This window comes from Podospora pseudopauciseta, chromosome 6, assembly GCF_035222475.1.
Source record: "Podospora pseudopauciseta strain CBS 411.78 chromosome 6, whole genome shotgun sequence".
Lineage (NCBI taxonomy): Eukaryota > Fungi > Ascomycota > Sordariomycetes > Sordariales > Podosporaceae > Podospora > Podospora pseudopauciseta.
The window spans coordinates 605,931-625,105 of NC_085895.1; the positions used below are offsets into that span (position 1 = coordinate 605,931).

The 19,175-nt window shown below is 52.3% G+C and overlaps 6 protein-coding genes and 1 non-coding gene across 7 annotated transcripts; 3 read left to right on the forward strand and 4 right to left on the reverse strand.

Annotated features, from left to right (window-relative positions):
• Positions 1–2,774: 2,774 nt before the first annotated feature.
• On the reverse strand, positions 2,775–6,718 carry RNR1 (ribonucleotide-diphosphate reductase subunit rnr1). The gene is made up of 5 exons (XM_062914289.1): positions 6,234–6,718; positions 6,022–6,179; positions 3,459–5,961; positions 3,066–3,396; positions 2,775–3,027 (listed from the first exon to the last, which is right to left on the reverse strand). Exons 1-4 carry the CDS (start codon positions 6,250–6,252, stop codon positions 3,353–3,355), a joined length of 2,724 nt encoding a protein of 907 aa, XP_062762517.1. The 5' UTR covers positions 6,253–6,718; the 3' UTR covers positions 2,775–3,027; positions 3,066–3,352.
• A 410-nt stretch (positions 6,719–7,128) lies between these two features.
• QC763_604470 (uncharacterized protein) lies at positions 7,129–8,536 on the forward strand (the record flags this gene model as incomplete). The annotated part of the gene is made up of 2 exons (XM_062914290.1): positions 7,129–7,173; positions 7,232–8,536. 2 exons carry the CDS (start codon positions 7,129–7,131, stop codon positions 8,534–8,536), a joined length of 1,350 nt encoding a protein of 449 aa, XP_062762518.1.
• A 161-nt stretch (positions 8,537–8,697) lies between these two features.
• On the reverse strand, positions 8,698–10,125 carry CHL4 (chromosome loss-related protein; the record flags this gene model as incomplete). The annotated part of the gene is made up of 1 exon (XM_062914291.1): positions 8,698–10,125. One exon carries the CDS (start codon positions 10,123–10,125, stop codon positions 8,698–8,700), a length of 1,428 nt encoding a protein of 475 aa, XP_062762519.1.
• CYS3_2 (cystathionine gamma-lyase cys3) lies at positions 8,891–13,787 on the forward strand. The gene is made up of 4 exons (XM_062914292.1): positions 8,891–10,723; positions 11,008–12,146; positions 12,881–13,025; positions 13,092–13,787. Exons 2-4 carry the CDS (start codon positions 11,861–11,863, stop codon positions 13,486–13,488), a joined length of 828 nt encoding a protein of 275 aa, XP_062762520.1. The 5' UTR covers positions 8,891–10,723; positions 11,008–11,860; the 3' UTR covers positions 13,489–13,787.
• Positions 13,788–14,150: 363 nt separating this feature from the next.
• QC763_604500 (uncharacterized protein) lies at positions 14,151–14,822 on the reverse strand (the record flags this gene model as incomplete). Its single annotated transcript, XM_062914293.1, has 1 exon — positions 14,151–14,822. The coding sequence occupies one exon, from the start codon at positions 14,820–14,822 to the stop codon at positions 14,151–14,153; it is 672 nt and encodes a 223-aa protein (XP_062762521.1).
• A 2,084-nt stretch (positions 14,823–16,906) lies between these two features.
• QC763_0089490 lies at positions 16,907–16,977 on the forward strand. The gene has a single exon. It is a non-coding gene; the product is annotated as a tRNA-Glu (tRNA).
• A 383-nt stretch (positions 16,978–17,360) lies between these two features.
• On the reverse strand, positions 17,361–18,475 carry QC763_604505 (uncharacterized protein; the record flags this gene model as incomplete). The annotated part of the gene is made up of 2 exons (XM_062914294.1): positions 17,361–18,202; positions 18,265–18,475. The coding sequence occupies 2 exons, from the start codon at positions 18,473–18,475 to the stop codon at positions 17,361–17,363; spliced, it is 1,053 nt and encodes a 350-aa protein (XP_062762522.1).
• Positions 18,476–19,175: the final 700 nt, after the last annotated feature.

Sequence of the window (19,175 nt, forward strand, 5' to 3'; positions counted from 1 at the left end):
CACAAGCCTACTCCATCCCCATTTTTTGCAAGGTCGACCGACGGCCAACCCTCAGCAGTCTCTGTCATGATGTTGAAGAAAAAGTGAGGTTGGGCGGTGGACACACCGATCTCCTCTCCACCTCCACCCGACTCGTCGCTGGCCCGCGGCTCACCGATAGGCGAATGCCTTCACCCCTGTCTTTTTCTTTTCCTCTGGCCTGCCCAGCCTTGGCTTTCGACGTCAGCTTGCAGAGCCTGCATCACTCCCTCTCCCGATCTTTTCTTCCTCGCCGATGATTCGTAGCCCCCAATCAACCACCAAACAAAAACAAGCTTTGTTCTGTAATTGGGGGGCGTTCTGTTGTTTTCTTTTTTTCTCTCTTCTATCGCCAACCCCGCCATATTCTGTCATTGGTTGGCTGGAAGGTGAACAACCCAAGACGCCCAAAAAATCTTGGCAACGCAACGATTCTTGGTGCATGTTCCATTCGTCTACCACTTTGACATCTTGTTTCACTCCTTTCCGTGGTCTTGGATGGGGTGGGAATGAGGTAATCAGGATTATCACCAGTTGCCGGTTTTCCGCAGCGTCATGATCAGGACATCAGGATGAAGGAGAGAGTAAAGGTTGGGAAAGGAAAGCCTCTCCCTCGCCCTCTCTCTCCCGGGAACCATTGTTGTCAACGCAGTGCCGAAAACTGAGACATGCATACTCCTCTCAGACCTGGTTGGGGCGACACACACGGCAGAGAGAGAAACAAGCTGGGGAAGAAAAGGGTTACGTCTCATCTCACAATCAGGCAAGAAGCTGAGGAACAGACAGACACACGTGGTAGGTTTGACATGTATACACTGTCCAACATCTCTTTTCATTTCCAACCTGGGACACATCGAACCACAACGCGAGAGCCATTTTCATATTAAGGAGTGAGGTTTGCCCAACCAGTTAGTCCTCTTCCATGCTCCATCTGTTCTAGACAAATTCTTTTGCATTTTGGATCACACCCACCTGCAGGTTGCAATATCCCTTTCTTGCACAGATCTCGCCTGGGTGTGGTGTGCTGTACCTGAAAGCGCAACGCCTATCTGTGCCTGAAGGAGATGAGATGATAGACTAGTAGCACAGACGGTAGCTAGTGTATGGATAAGGTGATGACCCTACTTTTGGACCTGCAGTCTTTTTTTTTTCTTTCTGCACCTGCATGATAGCTAGGTACACTAGTATAGTGTTAAAAGGTGGTTGGGGGGAGCCTGGCTAGGGATCACAGCGTAGTCTCCTGTTGGTCACCGGCCTAGCCTATTTTAGCATTTTGGTCAAAAAACATCAAAAAACACAGCTGGCAGCTCACAGACACAACCACAGACATTGCAAGACCAAAACCTGGTCAAATCGAAGCAAAATAGGTGCAAAATGAAGGCCAGAAGCCTGGCAATTTACTGTAAGCAATGCTTTTGTATGTATTGCGGCTGAAGAAAATGTTGAAGTGTGCAGGCGGTTTTGCGTGGGCGAGGTTGCAACTCAGACGGCACCACCACCCACACCACCCAGTTCAAACCACCAGCCAATTCAACAGCCAATTCAATGGCCAGTAGTCTTGAAATCTTTGTCCACTGCGCAGGCCGGGCCGGGTAGAAGCAGTGGTGGTTGTGGGTGGTTGTAGGTGATTGACTGCTGCGGTGGGGGGTGGTTTGAAATAGTCGTCAGATGGTTCTGCACGAAAATGCGGTTGATTTTGCTGTGTTTTGACCGTTTTCCGATGTTGGTAGGATCTTTTACTTGATGCGGCTAGGCCCGTGACCAACAGGAGACTACGCCGTGATCCCTAGGCCGGGCTCGGTTTGGAGGGGTTGGGGGGGTATCCCCGATATGGAGTTGCTTCACGATTATTTTGCACGATCATAGGGTGAATTTGGTTTTGATGCGCCGCTACTACTGCTGGCATGGAGTGCTGGCAGATTGATATGAGTGCTTCTTCTGGATGGAGACCGAGTGTGGCGGTCAATAAGCTATACTGATACTAGAGAGCGGTGAGGTTAGAAGGGAGACATCACGTTCTTGTCACCCGATTTTTGTCGTTGGTGATGGGATCCGACTGAAAGGACGATTAGAACCCCGCGATGAACATTTGCGGGGTGTTGCTGCGGTGATGATCTTTCCCTCTGTCACGATATATGTATGCATGTGCTGCAGTGTCGCAGCTTCTTCATCAGGTGAGCCAAAAGGTCGAACTCAGGTCAGGTCAGGTTAGACATTGACCGACTGTTGACCGACGCAGTGAGCTGCAACAACCACAGCATATCAATCTGTGCAGCAGCAGCAATGCATATATTCATACCCACCATCATCCACCACCACCACCACCTTTTGGCTCCCTCATTCGTAATTTGCCCCTTCTGTACCACCACCACCACCGTTGAGACACAAATTTCATCCCAAGTGACCACAACTCCCAGAGTAATCTCCTCGTGTTTAGACCGTAGCACTAGTACAGAAGAGTGTCGGTCCTCCGGGCGGCTACAACCCTCACACACCCATTGTGTCCACAGAATTTGATTCATCCAGCCTGAAATGAGTGGCAAAGCGGAAGAGTCTGCCGACAATGACACGAAGAAAAAGAGAGATATAATTGGACTGGTTGCTCAACCCGTCCAATAAGACAGATTCGATGGAATCTCCCAAGTTTCTTAATCACCTACCCGTGAACAAAGTGTAACCCGGAACTCGGAAACCCAGATATGATGATGCGGATGTCAACGGCGTGTAAAAAGGGGCATTCGTCAATCATGAAGCAATGCAAGAAAAAGTGATGATGCAGCACCCACTATACATTTATCCAGGCATACTCCGTACTACTATCAAAACCCCTCTCTCCTCTTGATTGTTCCCTCAGCGCTGTAAGTGTATGTGTAATATTTGTTGTGTTGTGCCTGGGTATAGATGGTGTGTGCAACGCTCCGTTATCCCATGCAATAGATAAAGAAAAAAGCAAATAACAGGACAGGCGAAGCCAACCGCACACACACACACACACACACACACACACACACACACACACACACACACACACACACACACACACACACAACATCGCTTTTGCCCCGCACTCTTTACTATCCTTTGTGTAAACCAGGTACAACAAAAAGACATGATACAAAACAAAAAAACCAAACCAGGGAAAAAAGCTCCCAAATATTACAATCCTTCATCCCTCATATGACCGGTCCATGTACGCCCCCAACCTCCCGTTTCTGTGCAATTCATCTACTCTGTCCGTCGTCACACTGCATTCCCGCCATGCTTGCTTTGCTCTCGCTCATGTATACACACATAATCTCAACCTCGCTGAGAAGAAAAGAAAAGGAGAAAATGATTAACCGCTGCACATCACGCAGGCCTCGGGGTTTTCAATGCTGCCTGTAACGTCACAGTTAGCATCTGTTGTCAAGTTCGGAGATGACGGAGAGAATTCAACTTACAAGCAAGCACTGCCTCGGAATAAATGTCCACCTCACGCTCCTTGCTTTCGTCATCATTGTCCTCCGCCTCCTTCTTAACCTCAGCAGCCGGAGCGTCGAGCGACTCCTCCTTGGGCTTCTCAGCCGGCTCGGTGGGAAGAGCCTTGGGGCTGTCACCTTCCGGAACGTCCGCCTTGAACGGAGGAGGCTTCGCTGGCGATGCCAGAGGACGTGACTTGACCTCACCAGCGGTGGGGGTCTTGATAGGAGGAGGGGTGGTGGGAGCGCCGTTGCTGAGACCACTGGGGATATCCTTCACAAAGGCCATGGGCCGGGGGACCGCGCTGGGGGACGACATGTAGCTGCCGGGAGGAGCGCGCTTCTTAAGCCCGGATGATGTCTTGGCAACGGCACTATCCTGCACCAGGAGGGCCTCCTGATCGACGGTGAACTGGATGGGCTGCGCAGCAGCCTGGGTACGGAGGTAGTACATGCCAGTCTTGAGACCCAACTTCCAGCCAGTGAAGTGCATGCTAGTGATCTTGCCCATGGTGGGATCACGCATGTGGATGTTGAGCGACTGGGATTGATCGATGAAGGCGCCACGGTCGGCAGCCATCTGGACGATGGTACGCTGAGAGATTTCCCAGACGGTCTTGTACAGGGCCTTGATGTCGGCCGGGATGTTGGGAATGTTTTGGATGGAGCCACCCTCCGCAATGATGCGGTTCTTCATGTTGTCAGACCAGAGACCCATATCGACGAGGTCCTTTAGAAGCCAGGGGTTGACGACTTGGAACTCGCCGGCAAGCACACGGCGCTGGTAGATGTTGGAAGTATAGGGCTCGAAGCACTCGTTGTTGCCCAGAATCTGGGAGGTGGAGGCCGTCGGCATGGGGGCAACCAACAGCGAGTTGCGGACGCCGTTCTTCTTGATCTCGGCTTTGAGCTCATCCCAGTCCCAGAGGTCGCTGGGCTTCACATTCCACATGTCATACTGAAGGATGCCCTTGGAGACGGGAGAGCCCTCGTAGGTGGAGTAGGTGCCCTGCTCCTTGGCAAGCTGGCACGACATGGTCAAAGCAGCGTGGTAGATGGTCTCAAAGATCTGCTTGTTCAACTCGCGAGCCTCAGCTGACTCGAAAGGCATGCGCAGAGCGAGGAAAGCATCAGCAAGACCCTGAACGCCAAGACCAATGGGTCTGTGGCGCATGTTGCTGTTGTAAGCCTCCTTGACGGGGTAGTGGTTGACATCGATGATCTTGTTGAGGTTGCGGACGACGATCTGGGTGACCTCGTGGAGCTTCTTGAAGTCGAACTTGGCCTCGTTATAGTCAACGAACTGAGGAAGGGCGAGCGAGGCAAGATTGCAGACGGCAACCTCATCGGGAGCCGAGTACTCAACAATCTCAGTGCACAGGTTGGAGCTGCGAATCACACCAAGGTTCTGTTGGTTGCTCTTGCGATTGCAAGCGTCCTTGTACAGCATGAAGGGGTTGCCAGTCTCGGTTTGGGCCTCGAGGATGGCATACCACAACTTCTGGGCCTTGATCGTCTTGCGGCCACGGCCCTCCTTCTCATACTTCTCATACAGAGCCTCAAACTCCTCGCCGTAGCAGTCGGCAAGGCCGGGGCACTCATTGGGGCACATGAGGGTCCACTCTCCGTTCTTTTCAACACGCTTCATGAACAGGTCAGGGATCCACAAGGCAAGGAAGAGGTCGCGAGCGCGAATTTCCTCCTTACCGTGGTTCTTGCGGAGGTCGAGGAACTCAAACACATCGGCGTGCCAAGGCTCGAGGTAGATAGCGAAGGCGCCGGGGCGCTTGTTGCCACCTTGATCGACGTAGCGAGCGGTGTTGTTGAAGACGCGAAGCATGGGGACAATGCCGTTGGAGGTGCCGTTGGTGCCGGCAATGTACGAACCAGTGGCACGAATGCGGTGGATGTTGAGACCAATACCACCAGCCATCTTGGAGATCATAGCGCAAGTCTTGAGGGTATCGTAAATGCCGTCAATGCTGTCATCCTTCATGTCGACCAAGAAGCATGACGATAGTTGAGCCTGGGGGGTACCGGCATTGAAGAGAGTTGGCGAGGCGTGCGTGAAGAACTTGCTGGACATGTAGGTATAGGTCTCAATGACACGCTCAATGTCGTCTCCCCAGATGCCGACAGCCACACGCATGATCATGTGCTGTGGCCGCTCAACAATCTTGCCGTTGAGCTTGAGAAGGTATGAGCGCTCCAGTGTCTTGAAGCCGAAGTATTGGTAGTTGAAGTCACGGTCGTAGACAATGGCCGAGTCAAGGTCGTCTTTGTGCCTCATGACGCACTCGTATGTCTCCTTGGCAATCATGGGCGAAGGGCGGCCATTCTTTGGGTTGACGTAGTGGTACAAATCGCTGACTACTGACGACCATTGCTTCTTGGTCTGCTTGTGAAGGTTGGAAACCGCGATACGGGCGGCGAGAATAGCATAGTCGGGGTGGGTGACGGTCATGTAAGCGGCAGTCTCGGCGGCCTGAGAAAAGAGTTGTTAGAGTCGAGTGTTAAGATAAAGATCAAGGTGAGATTAGCTTACCAAATCGTCGAGCTGAGCTGTTGTGACGCCTCCGTACACACCGGAAATGACTTTCTGAGTGATGGCAACAGGATCAACATGGTCCATGTCAAGCCCATAGCAAAGCCTTGAAACACGGGCTGTGATCTTGTCGAACTGAACGCGCTCCTGGCGCCCATCTGCTTGAAATCAGCATCACCAATGGCTTCGTAGGAGTTCGAGGGTTAACATACCACGCTTCTTGACGTACATGGCGTCGGTTGTGTAGAGAACAAAGGCGGCCAAATTTGGTGGGTATAGAGAATGGCAAAAGTGAGGGTGCCGTATAGCTAGTCCCTCAATAAATCACAGCTGCTGGCAAAGATGCTTTGTCGAAAAAGAAAACAAGGCTGGTGCCAGACAGTCCTTGGAGTTATTCGTGGGTTTGGCGGTTGCGGGGGGAGGATGCAAAAAGAGAGAAGGGAAGGGCCTTTGCTGCTTTTGCGCGATCTTCTTTTAAGAGGAGAGGCGGGATGTGGATCGCGTCGGACGCGTTGGACACCAGAATTTTGGTGCCCGGCGCGTCGCTGTGCCCCGCTGCCCATTAAACAGACGCAGGGGCCATCCGATCTGCCCCACCATCGAGGTCTCGCTGCCTGGGAAGATCGGGATTTCAGGGCTCCCTGCATGTAGATTTTGGCAGGTGACAAGCCTCATTATCAATCTCAGTATCGGTATATTATTTTCTCTGTGTTTCCCTGCGTTGAACCTGCTTGTTCTTCTTGATGGCATTGAAGCCCAAAAACATTCAAACCCCAGTCTCATCGCTTGGCTTAAGTAAGCCACGTTTCCAAGGGTCCCATCTCGTTTTAGGACTAGCCAGCGTAACCCCTGTCAACATTCAAACGGCCGTCAAGGCTCACACAGTGAGGACGACCTATGAGGACATGCCTGACTCTTGAGGACCAGCTTAGAGTCAAATCGATTCTCGAGATATAAGTCTTGGAGAGAGTATGATACTGAAGAGTTCTTCATCAACAGCACGAATATTCACAAGAGCTCTGCTCTCGAGCGGAGCAACAGCACATCACTTCTCAGCAGCACCTGCACTCAGATCAAAAATGGCTGAGTCCAACTCAACCCAGGCCAATGGTGCCTCTCTCACAACATACCAGCCGCGATACATCGATGTGGGTAGTTTATCATTTAATCTCATCGACTAGCCACTAATAAACCATTTCCGCCTCATCAGATTGGCATCAACCTCGCTGATCCCATCTTCCGCGGCCGTTACCATGGCAAATCAAGACACCCCGATGACCTCCAGGGTGTCATCGACAGAGCCAAAGAAGTAGGCTGCACCAAGCTCCTCGTAACCGGCTCCTCCTTCAAATCCTCCCGTGACGCCCTCAAAATAGCCTCCAAATTCCCGAACGTGGTCTTCACCACAGCCGGAATCCACCCCTGCTCCTCCTCCATCTTCTCCCCCTCCCACCACAAACACCACGACGAGTCCCAATCCGAGGACGAATCCGCCGACCAGCACACCCCCGCCTGCGGGCCCGACCCAACAAAACCCATCCTCGATGGCGAAGGCGTCGACCACGCCCGCTCAGAAGACATCATCTCCGACCTCAAAGACCTGATCACTACCGCCCCGAAAAACAGCCTCATAGCCTTTGGCGAGTTCGGCCTCGACTACGACAGACTCCACTACTGCTCAAAGGAAGTACAACTCCACTCCTTCGCCGCCCAGCTCAGACTCGCGGCGTCGCTCTCCCCTCAGTTACCGCTCTTTCTCCACTCCCGCGCCGCACACGGGGACTTTGTTCGTCTGCTCAAAGATGCGTTTGGCCCTAGGCTTGAAAAGCTGCAAAAGGGTGGTGTAGTCCACTCTTTTACTGGAACAATAGAAGAGGCAAAAGAGCTGATGGATCTGGGATTGTACATTGGCATCAACGGGTGCAGTTTCAAGACCGTCGAAAACTGCGAGGTGGTCAAGCAAATCGACCTGAGCAAAATGATGCTTGAGACGGATGGTCCGTGGTGTGAGGTTAGGCCTACGCATGAGGGGTGGAAGTATCTGGTTCAGTTTGAGGAAGCTAGAAGAAAGGAAGAGAAGGAGAAGAAGAAGCTAGAGGAGGAGAAGAAGAGGCTAGAGGAGGAGGAGAGGCAAAAGCAGGAAAAGATCGAGGCAGAAAGAAAAGCGCAGGAGGAGCTGGAGAAGAAGGCTGCTGAGTTGGAGTTGGGGGGTGGTGTAGAGGGAGGCAAGGCTGGCGGGGAAGGGGAGAAGAAGAGCCAGCGACAACCCAAGAAGCCTAAGCAGCAACAGCAGCCGCAGGGGAAGAAGAATCAGAAGAAGGAAAGCGAAGTGCCTGATCGGTTCAAGGTTGTCAAGAAGGAGAAGTGGGAGGAGGGGGCGATGGTCAAGGGGAGGAATGAGCCGTGCACCATTGAGCGGATTGCGAGGATTGTGGCTGGGATCAAGGGGGTGGGTGTGGAGGAGGTGTGTGAAGCTGCATGGGAGAACACTGCCAAGGTGTTTGGTCCTTTTTGAGTTGATTATGACAGCTACAAGCCGATAGAAAGCTTAAAAAGATTTCATTGTTTCTCCAGAATTCCAGGGGTATTATTTTCTGTGCTGACACCCGCCGGCTACCATACACCCAAACTCCATACAAATGCTCACTCATAGTATACAACAGAATATTCAAAACACTACAGTCCAAAGCCCTTATGCCCTCTTATCCTGCCATTTCTCACAGCCCCTATGGTGACACCCTCCTCACCCGTCATCCACCCCGGCATCTTTTCCCCATCTATGACCCCGCATTCAACCAACTGTCGTATTCCCGCAAAGACATGGTTGCCATGAAACGTCAACCTCACATTTGGCCTGAATGCTTCCTCCCCGTCATCCTCCCCTTCAATATCCATCCTATCAGCATCATCATCACCCCCAATCTCGAAAGGATCCTCCATAACCAAATCCACCCTCTCCACCCCCTTCCCATCTCCTACCCGTGCCGTATCCCCAAACCGAGCTTGCGCGACCAGCTTGGCCCGTTTATTCACCCTCTCCTCCACCGTCGGTCTCTCCCTCCTCTTCTTATCACCATTCCCTTGTTCTTCCTCCTCTGCTGCATCGCTCAACGGTGGGCTAGGCAAAACAGTACTCAACGGGGACTCTTTGACCTTCTCATCCGCATAGATACTCCACCCACCACCTGCCGCATTGCCTCTCGTCGCGCCCCTTCGATCGAGCAACCCCTCCAGATTTCTTGTCGTCAAAGAAGTACTCTGCAGCGTGACCCTCTGCCTCGGCAGTGACAGCGCCTTTGGTATCCCCTCCGCCAGCAGCGCCCCAAGCGATTTCGATTCTGACGCCCCTGTCGGGCCGGTAGAGGTGGGTTTAGAAATGAAAATATTTGGTGAGCCATCCGGGAAGGCGATGAGTATCGTCTTGGAGCCAGTGTCCATGTTGCCATTGGAGGATAGGGACAAAGGGGTGTTGTAGGGGGAGTCGATGACAAAGATCCTCAGTATCAGCAAGGGAAGCGTCTTGTGACGGTCGAGGTTGTAGTGTGCTTTGATATCAGGCAGGATTTGAGCCTGGAGCGATTTGAGAAACAACGAAGGGTGAAACCTTGGTATGGTTAGTGATGTTTTGTCGGCTTCCAGCGGCTGCACCTCGCCGTCGTCGTCCTCTCTTGGTGCTTTCAGCGGGACTATGTTATAGGCTGACCATTTCTGGGAGGTTGGGTGGTCGTAGAGGTATTGCAGGTCTGCGATGGCGAGCTGGTAGAGCGATACCCCGTGCCGCCAGTCGCCTGTGGTGATTCTGTCTAGGACATCTCTTTTGGAACCTTTACGATTCTGGAGGGAGAGGTACTCTTCCCGGAGCTCCTCCGGGGATGAGGCAGGGGGGTAGAAGTCGCCGTCATCTTCTTCTTCATTGTCGTCCTGGTCTGGACGGAGGTAGGGGGTGGCTAGAGATAGGTTATCCTCGTCTAGCCAGTCCAAGGCAACAGAGATGAGAGAAGCGCGTGAGAGCCGGCTAAGAATTTTGGTGACTGTTGTGCTGGAGGGGTTGACGCGTAGAGAGGAGGGCAGAGGCGCTGTGATAGGGACTGATATTCGGGACATCTTCAGGCTTATGAATGATGATGCTGGAGATTAAGAAACAAATGGAGCTCCGTGAAAGCAAACAGAATGGGTTGCCGTAGCCGGGGTGTTCCGGAGAGGGTCCGTTCCGGCGAACGTCAACAATGGATCCGCTCGCACCGTGTTTCCGGCGAGCTTCGGGGGGGGTGCAGGCCGAGAAACCCGGAATTGATTTACAGAGCTGAGCTGGTCCAGAGCCCCCACGCCGTTTTGCAGAACGTGTTGGCAGTTGGAGCGCGTTCTCGCGTCACATGGTGGTCTGGACCACAGTGTGTGGCCCGTGCTCTACCTAGGTGAGCTTCACCCCGCAAAATCACAACGGCACAGCGCCCACGCACCCCGCACACCTCAATATCTTGGCTTCTGACATGTCTCATCAGCGTTTTCCTCTTTTGATGGTTCTAGATGAACGGTAGTACACAATGGATTCTGAAGAAGAAAACGCCGACCAAAAGAACAGCTACCATTAGAAGATTTTAGACGATAGGAAGGGGCAAGCGTCTATATCGAGCCGCTGACGTTGCCGAGCCACGTATCGGGGTGCCGAGTATCGGAGCACGCGGAGACAGGTGGGAGCCAAGTGAGTGGGAACCCTCCTTCACGTGCGTTTTACCCTTCCTGGAATTCCGGATCGTTTCCCTCTTGAAATCTTCAGTTGTGAGCTTTTGTCAGCATCTGCTGAGATCCAGGGCTCTATTGCCGAGTGAGAGCGTGGCAAACTGTCCCCACCAAGACAACCGTTTAAAAATGAGCCCCGGCCTGCTCCGATTCTGCCCCTTCTCTTCAAGTGGAAATGGATGGAGATCAACAGGCATTGTGCTCTTGGCACGGTCAGTGATGATGAATGATTAACCGTCGACTCAGGCACAGACAAAGAAAGGGCGGGGAAAACACGTTCCTGTACCTGTCGTGATAGGGTCAATGGCACAAAGAAAAGAAGGCCCTGAGACTGAAGAGACTGAAGGTTTCAGTAGGAGCGGAATTGCTAACGCAGGTTCGTGATGGAAATGCAAAAAATTGTCTGCAAGCGCGTGGTTCTTAGTAGTGATTGGAGTCCTGTCCGTCTGAAGAGAGGGGCACTCGGGCAATTTGGGTCTCGGCTACCGAGAGCGTGGGAGTCAATGTGCCTCTGACTAATAGCGACCATCGGACCGTGGGTATAGCGGGAAGCGCACCAGGGTTATCCCACCAAATCCACGTTGAGCGCTGTCTTCCGACTGTCTTCCCACTGGCCCGGGCGCCGATGTCTTGAACTGTTCTCATGTCCAGTCTCCATCACTCTTCCACTTCAGCAACACACTGGCTCCCAACTTGAGGCCATCATCGCCAGCAGAGGGCCCCGTCTCCCAGCTAGCTCTCACTGCCCTACATCCACCGACCCGTCTAGCTCTTTGTTTCAGCCAAAGACGCTGACTCGCCCGTACAACGCTCGCTTCCTTTTAGGAACTGAAGCCGAAGCGAGTGCCGATTTGTTCTCCGGCCACCGAAGGACGCCCCGCCTCATTCACCTCCCCTCGACCGACCCTTTGTCTCCCGCCCACCGCCCACCTGCCGACATATTTGCAATTGTCTAAATCTCAAAGGAACGGATTTCGCAATCACCAATTCCACTCGACGACCAAAGACTCCTAAACGCCCCTCAGACAATAACCCCCGCGAGCGCGCGTGCTGGAGCTTTTATTCGACGTTTGACAAGAGAGAGAAATTAAACATCGCCATGGCCTACTCCAGCGCGCGGAGAGGTGTCAATGTGACCCAATATCTCCGTGAATTGAACCAAGATGGCGGCGTGGTAGAGGAGACGCTCATCACGGATGAAGACCTCGCCAAGGACCTTGCGCTCTTTACCAACACTCAGTTCTTCGACTTTGAGACTGGCCAGAACACCGACTACCAGGCGCCACCTGTCAAGCCCGACACATTACAAACATCACCAAGCGAGGAGTTGACGTCGGCCGACTCTATCATGGGTGACTTTGGCTTTTCTGATTTTTCCATCCCAGGTTAGTGTGGCTTTACTCCGTCAATTTTGGTATTTTTCTTTCACTTTCATATGCTTCTTTGTTGGTTTCAATCTTGATATTGGCAGGGGTTGATCATGGTGCTGTGGTGTTTGGTGGTGGAGGACTTTGAGTTGTTTTGGCTGGTTGTTTCAGTTTCCTCCTGTCTTCTACGAGACCCCTTCAACAGCCAACCCGCTCAGCAAGTGCTGAATACATCACCTGGCTATGTCGCAACCGGAAAGCAGCGGGAAGATGGAAAAGGCTGCAGTCTCGGGGCGGTGACAGGGCCACAGAGAGCGGTTCGTCTTATCACGGATCGAGCAAGTGCTTCGCACCCCACTCTCTCGCTCATGGCGAGTGTGCCCCCATGTTTTGCGGGCGGCTTGTGATTGGAAGGCTGCACCATTGGCCGGCTTCGAGGTGCATGCGGTTGGGAAGCACGAAGTCCCTGGGCGATGCTTGGGCCTGCCTATATGGGGCTGACAAATGATCGTCGATGCTCGCGATGATGCCATTTCTCGTGACTTTTGGGGGATTGCACCATCGACACTGGGGCATCAGTGGCCCGTTTGGGACCGCTCCGCCGTTTGGCTCAATATCCCTGGATCTCCGCCCTTCCCGTCGGCGGCGCTGTCCGTCACTCTAGCCTGTTCTTTTATCTTGTACTTGTGCAATTGGCTACGTCTTGTATTGATATTGTTGTTCACTCGCTGACCATGGCACCATGTCTCCAGGCGACTACAGCTTCGGTGATTTTGGCAGCAACTACACCTCGCCCGCGGTCCCGGCCTTCCCAGACAACCTAGGCAACCTGCAGCCCATCCAGCCCACCCCCCAATCCTCCTATGCCCCGCCAGTCCCCCAGCAGCACCAGCCAGGGTATGTTCACACTGTAGCAGCTCCCGTAATCGGGGGCGAGAAGCGCAAAGCCACTGAACAGCTTAGTCCCCCGAACCGCATCCTGAGCTTCGAAGACGCGTCGCGCATGGCCGCTGAGGAGGACAAGAGGAGACGCAACACGGCCGCCAGCGCACGCTTCCGCATCAAGAAGAAGCAGAGGGAGCAGGCCCTCGAAAAGTCGGCCAAGGAGATGACGGAGAAGGTTACCATGCTGGAAGGACGCATCTCTGCCCTCGAGACGGAGAACAAGTGGCTCAAGTCGCTCGTGACGGAGAAACACGGCGACAAGCAGGACATTCTCGAGAAGTTCTTCAAGGAGTTTGCGGCCAGGGAAGCCAAGAAAGGATCGTCGTCTTCGGGTATCAAGGACAGCATCAGCGCTGCCAGCTCCACCACCGCCGTTGACGACTCGGACAAGTCGCCCGCCAAGAGGAAGGATTGAGGTATTCTTTGGTGATAAAGATATCATAATCTGGTTTTCTTATCTGGGCTCTTCCGGTTTCGAGTCATTTCATCAGCGAGGGGTTTAACGGTGGGGGATTGGAGAGGCCCTTTTTGCTGCGGATATACCATATCATCATCATCATTCAAATCATCGAAGGCGTTTCATCTCGAATTATTCGGTCTTTTTTGTTTTTGTTTCTTGTTTTGGTCTTGTCTGATTTTACGACTTGCTTTTTTCTTTATACCTGGTCCATTTACCTTGGGTTTCCGGTGTTCTGGAGCTTTAAGGGAAAGCGGAAGGGAATAAGGCAATCATATGGGGGGTGGGGAGGAGTAGGGAGTGGGTGGGATTTCAGCTGAAAGGCTGGAGGGAAAAGAACGGAGGGGTGATTTTGTTTAGTACTGTTTGCTTTTGGTGTTTTTACGAAGCTTGCAAGCTACAGATCTCATCATCATCACTTTGTACCACAAGGCAGTTACAGAACACTGGTGGTCGTATGATGTCTTGTATTTCACATGGATACAAGAGTTATATGAATATTTTTACGAAGTTGATGAATGGGATGGTCGGGTAGCGCACATATAGCGACAAGAGGAATATAAATATACAAAAGTCATAACAAAATATCATGATCACATTGATTGTTGAACACTATTCTACTACTCTTTCTTTTCTGCTGTGTCGTTTTCATCACCACCACGTAGAGTGGCCAAACGCAACTGGTTCCTCTTTCCCAGGACCCGAAGCGTGTTTTCCCTCTCGAACGAGGACATCTCCTGCCAGTTGGCGATGCGGGCCAGGGTACCGTCCCTGTTGACGACCATTGGTCCGAGGGCGTCGAGGGAGATGGGGGCCCCGTTTACGACGACGGTGGTTGTTTTGCCTGGGGTTTCGGTCTCCTCGGTGCCGGGGGCGGGGAGGGCGGGAAGTGGTTGTTGTTTTGGGATTGCGACATTTGCGGTGGGGTCGTCCTCCTGATGGGTAGTGGTTGCTGTTGTTGTTGATGATGATGGGGTGTCTTCTTGTTCTTCCACATGGGCGGGTCTAATGGCTGCTGCTGCGGGTGTGGCAGCAGATGCGGCTGGTGTTGTTGAAGGTTGATGGAATGATGGTGAGCGCCCGGGGTTGGGTGGCGTGCTTGTTGCGGATGGGGCGGGGCTAGTGGTGGTGGTGCTGGACATTGTTCTGCGGTGGTGGTGGTGGTGCAGTAGGTGGTTGTGATGGTGGGGTAGCTGAGTTGAGGCCGATGATGAAGATGGCAAGAGTGTCCGATGGGAATGTGCTCTTCTGGCTAGTAGTAGTTGGGCGAAGAATTGGGGGCGGAGACGCATCAGTGGGTTGGGGTGAGTGGGCAGCTCACTTTCTTCTCGGATAGGTGAGAAGGGAGTGAGAATGAGGAGGGTTGTGAGAAGGGAAGAATGATGTGATGATAGTGATCGATCTGACAGGATGTTCCCATTGCAGATGTGTTGCTTGGTTCTCTTTTGATGCTTGGGGCGTTTTAAGGTTTGAGAATGGCTTGGGATGATTTACCGTACAGGTGAGGCTTGTCGATGGAGATATTCTTGTATGTGCTGGTGTTTCCACTGAATCATGATGCTTGATGGAGACTGGAAACGTCTAGAACAGACGACAATTTTACCTACGGTGTAGCTGAGGTGAGGCTAGCTGTTCACCTTGGATGTGGTCTGTGCACTATCTCTAAATGTTTGCCAAGAAAGACCCTTTGAACCCGTGAGTCTGACAGAAATGGCGACATCAACGGTGTTGATTGATTTTTTTTTTCAGAAAGCCCATTTAAAATTTTCACGATATATCCTGATGGCGGTATTGACAGGTGTGTGACCCGCAGCTAAGGCAGGTTACACTGCTAATTTGGAGCGATATGCGTGGTTGTCTCTGCTGCTGGTTGTCATCGGTGGTGCTCATGGTTCGCACAGGGACCCGATCACGCAATATGCTAGCTAGATGACTCCAGGCCTTCTTTTAATGGGCCTGGATTCTTTGCTCCTTCCCGCTCCCGACGGTAACCAGGTGTCTCTGGAAATCCAGTGGGCATCGTCGCTTCCCGAAATGCACTTCCCACTCTGACAGGCTCCTTCCTGAAAGTCTTGACCAGCTAGGTGACCGCTGAAACCTTCCTCTTTCTTTCATCTTCTTCTTGATTGATCGAGACGAGACTTCGCTGGCGGCTTGCGACGCGTGGTCGAGAACGTGGTGTGGCAGCCTCGCAGCACGAATCAACCCCGACATGACTTCCCCACGGCTCTGAACCAACCACAGCAGCATGTTGGGCAACAAGATCAGGGTCCAGCTTCGCTATGGGGTAAAAGAAAACAGGAAGAGAGCGGGACAAGCACCCGGCCTCCCTCACTCTCCCCTTGGCCAGACCACCGGCCAGTCCTGTGGCTAGGGAAAGTCTGCAGAAGCACTTCAGCTTGCCTGCAGACGGGGGATCAACGTGGGGGTAAGCGACTATTCTTCCGTCTTGTTACACATGTCCAGCCTTTCGAGTTGGATGTACCAGTCTCTCGAAGGTATCCCGTGTCAGACGGGAACATGTCATTGCAGAGTGCAGTGATCTGCTCCGCGGAACTGCTCACGGCATCCCCCACGCACGCTTTGCTGACCTGTGCTGATCAGAGTGTGTGATAGTCTAACTCGTGGTGTTGGATACCTGGAGTAACAAGCCTCGGCTCTTCACTTTGACCCACGGGACGTTAGGCGTCTGGCCAGTCACTCACCTTGTGTCTTTGATCTTGTTGGCGAGAATCTCGAAGAAAAGCCATCGCCATTTACAGTACCCTATTCAAGAAAACTACAGAGACGGTATACTTCCCCTCAAGGTTTCAAGCTCAATTCAAACAAACGTCTTCCCACCAACACGACTACGCGAACCGATCCTAGCACACCGAGCCGACCCTCCGTATTCAGTTTGCCACGTTCAGCCCACACATACATATCCTTCGACCGGTCTGAAGCCCCCACGAGACAATTTACAGTCGCTATTGAATACGTTCGGCATGATGCGAGTTCAATATGCCCGAATGCCCCTCAGTCTGACCCGTTGCGTGTTCTTGTCTGTTGGGGACCGACACGGAATGTAACGGCTCCTTCACGCGGCCCCATCCGTCGCAACGTTCCGATGATATAGTAGCAGATGTCGACAAGTCTGCACGAGTTTCGTCATTCGAAATATCCGACGGCAAGGCGCTCAGAAAGGGATAATCCAGTGACTCTACCCGATGGTACCGGCAGCTGCTCTTGATATTCAAGGGTTGACATCCACCAGTTTTAGGTTCACACAAGTCTGGTTGAGTAACGCCACTTTCATCACCACACTCAACACGAACCAAGACCGAACACAAGACCAGGCCACACTATTTGATTTGAATTCCGGGCGCCCATATTCGTGGCGTGCGTAGTATAGCGGTATTACATTCTGCTCTTCGAGCGAAGGACCTAGGTTCGATTCGTAACCACTCACCACACAGCACATTTGGCTTTCAGCGTTTGCTTTTGTGATTTTTCTATTTTATCTTTTTTATATCCTCCCAGAAGGTCTTTGCTTTTGACATTCAACTCATTACCCCCCAAAAAAAAAAAAAAAAAAAACCAAAAAAAACAAGCCCTCTTCCTACTTACAATTGTGTCTTCAATTCAGCAATACCTAAGTATTCCACAGGCATCTCGCGAAGCTTTCAGACCACATTTTATGCATATGATCATTGCGGCCAATGGGATCATGCCGCGCGCGAGCAACAGCAGCACCAACAGCGAAGCAGAGAGTGGTAAAGTGTATTGAACAAAGACTCAGTTTCATCGAATGCTCGAGACTAAACACATAACATACATCATCTCTCTTGCTTTTAAAAAGCAGCCCCAATTACAGCGGTGATCAACAAAGCCCCAATCATAATCCACCAGTTGGCGGCATCTCGGCCAGCAGAATTTCCTCCATCACCACCACCTCCATTACCACCTTCGTTTCCTTCTTCATTGTCATTTCCTCCATCACCGCCATCACCACCATCGCCCCCCTGGCCACCATTACCGCCATCATTACCGTCCTCGTCATCGTCAACTTCCCTTTGCGAGGTGTTGACTCTCATGCACAGGAGTCTCTTCGGGGCATCAGTGGGAAAGCCGCCGTTGAGAGACCTTACCAACTGCACAGGTGCGTTGACAAGCATCATGTGGATGGCATTGTGATAGTTCTCGTATATGGTCTCGTTGTCGAGATCAGAGTACTCGTCGCTCTGCAGGGAGAAAAACATTGACCCGGATCTTGCCTTGCTGAGATCCACAAACGTTCGACCAGGCAGCAGTCTTGAATCGGCCATGTACCCGAGAGATGAAGCACACTCTGGTGCATCTGTCCAGGTCCCACCAGGGTTCTGGCAAGGTCCACCGTTGTTCAAGCCTGTGCTTCTGATGATGGAGTTGACACAGTCCGGGCCTAAAATCGGAACACAGGAAGTGTCATCCGTATCTTCGTCAGTCCAGAGGTTGGTGATGTTGGCTGGCCAGCCACGGTCTGTCAGCAGGAACTGAACGGTGCAGAATGAATTGTTTCCCAGTTCGGGAAGGGCTTCCGCAAGAGTGCTGTTTCGAGGAGCACCTCCCCATGTCAAGTCATACGAGGTGCGGACGGTGAAGTCATCGGACCTGTTGTTGAATGGGTCGGTCAGGCTGTCACTTATGTTGACCCCTGTTACGAGCAACGCTTGTTAGTATACCACTTTTATGTTGGAGACAAGGTGGTAAACATACGCCATGTCCATTCGAGATCAGCAAGCGGAAGGACATCGGGGTACGGGTTGAAGGTGATGTTTCGAGTCGCGTTTGGGTTTTGGAGAGCCTGTTCTGCGATCTCAAGACGGGTTTGGGCAGATGCAAGCGTCAGGAGACTGGCGGCGGCTAGTGCCGTTGCTTTGGAGAAAGAATGCATCTTCACTGCGGCGTCTCTTGATTTGAGGTGCATGTTGATAAGCTACCCTGGGATGGACCCAACTGGATGCTGGGCTCTTTTATCCTCAACAGAGCCTCAGTCAAACTTCGACAAAGGCACACAGGGCTCTCAGTCGTCAGCCAAGTCGATATCCAGGCAGTGCGAGCGGCAATGCATCCTTCGACCAAAGGTTTGACAGGCTTGTTACAAACAGAGTGGCAGGGTTCACCGTCTGTGGAGGTCACAGTTGAGGGAAAAGTGCAACCTTCTCTTTAGGGCCATTGCCTACTGTCGAATCATTCGGTTTGTGTTCTTTTTCTGATCGAGTAAAACGGCGAATGTTGGTGTGGTTGAAAGGGAGCAGTGATGATGGCCTAGGAATCCTTCTGCTCGAAACGACGTCAGCCAAGCCAAGATTTTCAACGGCTTTGACCTTTATGTATATTGCTGGGAATCAAAGCACCAACAGACAATGCAGACCCAAACATTCTCAACCTCGAGCAGTGCCGACCACCCGGGCCTGGCAAGCATCACTGAGACAGACGTGCATGTTATGTCCGAGTTGGGCCGTTGCGACGTTGTAGCTGTGTAACCGGGAAGCCAAGGTTTGAGATCCGAGTGGATGAATCAGCTAGGGAACCCAACCCTGGATGTAAGACAAGAGGCGATGTCTATGACGGTGTGTCGCCGTATGTATTTGCGGCGTGGGTATAGTGTTGCTGGTATCTCGGTG

Bases quoted from the DNA above. Each gene is read 5' to 3' on its own strand.
- RNR1 (XM_062914289.1), bottom strand. The intron at 5,962-6,021 runs GTAAGCTAATCT...CTCTTTTCTCAG, and splicing joins CAGCTCAGCTCGACGATTTG to GCCGCCGAGACTGCCGCTTA. The intron at 3,397-3,458 runs GTAAGTTGAATT...GTGACGTTACAG, and splicing joins TTCCGAGGCAGTGCTTGCTT to GCAGCATTGAAAACCCCGAG.
- CYS3_2 (XM_062914292.1), top strand. From the start codon at position 11,861: ATGGCCTACTCCAGCGCGCGGAGAGGTGTCAATGTGACCCAATATCTC. The intron at 12,147-12,880 runs GTTAGTGTGGCT...CCATGTCTCCAG, and splicing joins TTCTGATTTTTCCATCCCAG to GCGACTACAGCTTCGGTGAT. The intron at 13,026-13,091 runs GTATGTTCACAC...TGAACAGCTTAG, and splicing joins CCCCAGCAGCACCAGCCAGG to TCCCCCGAACCGCATCCTGA.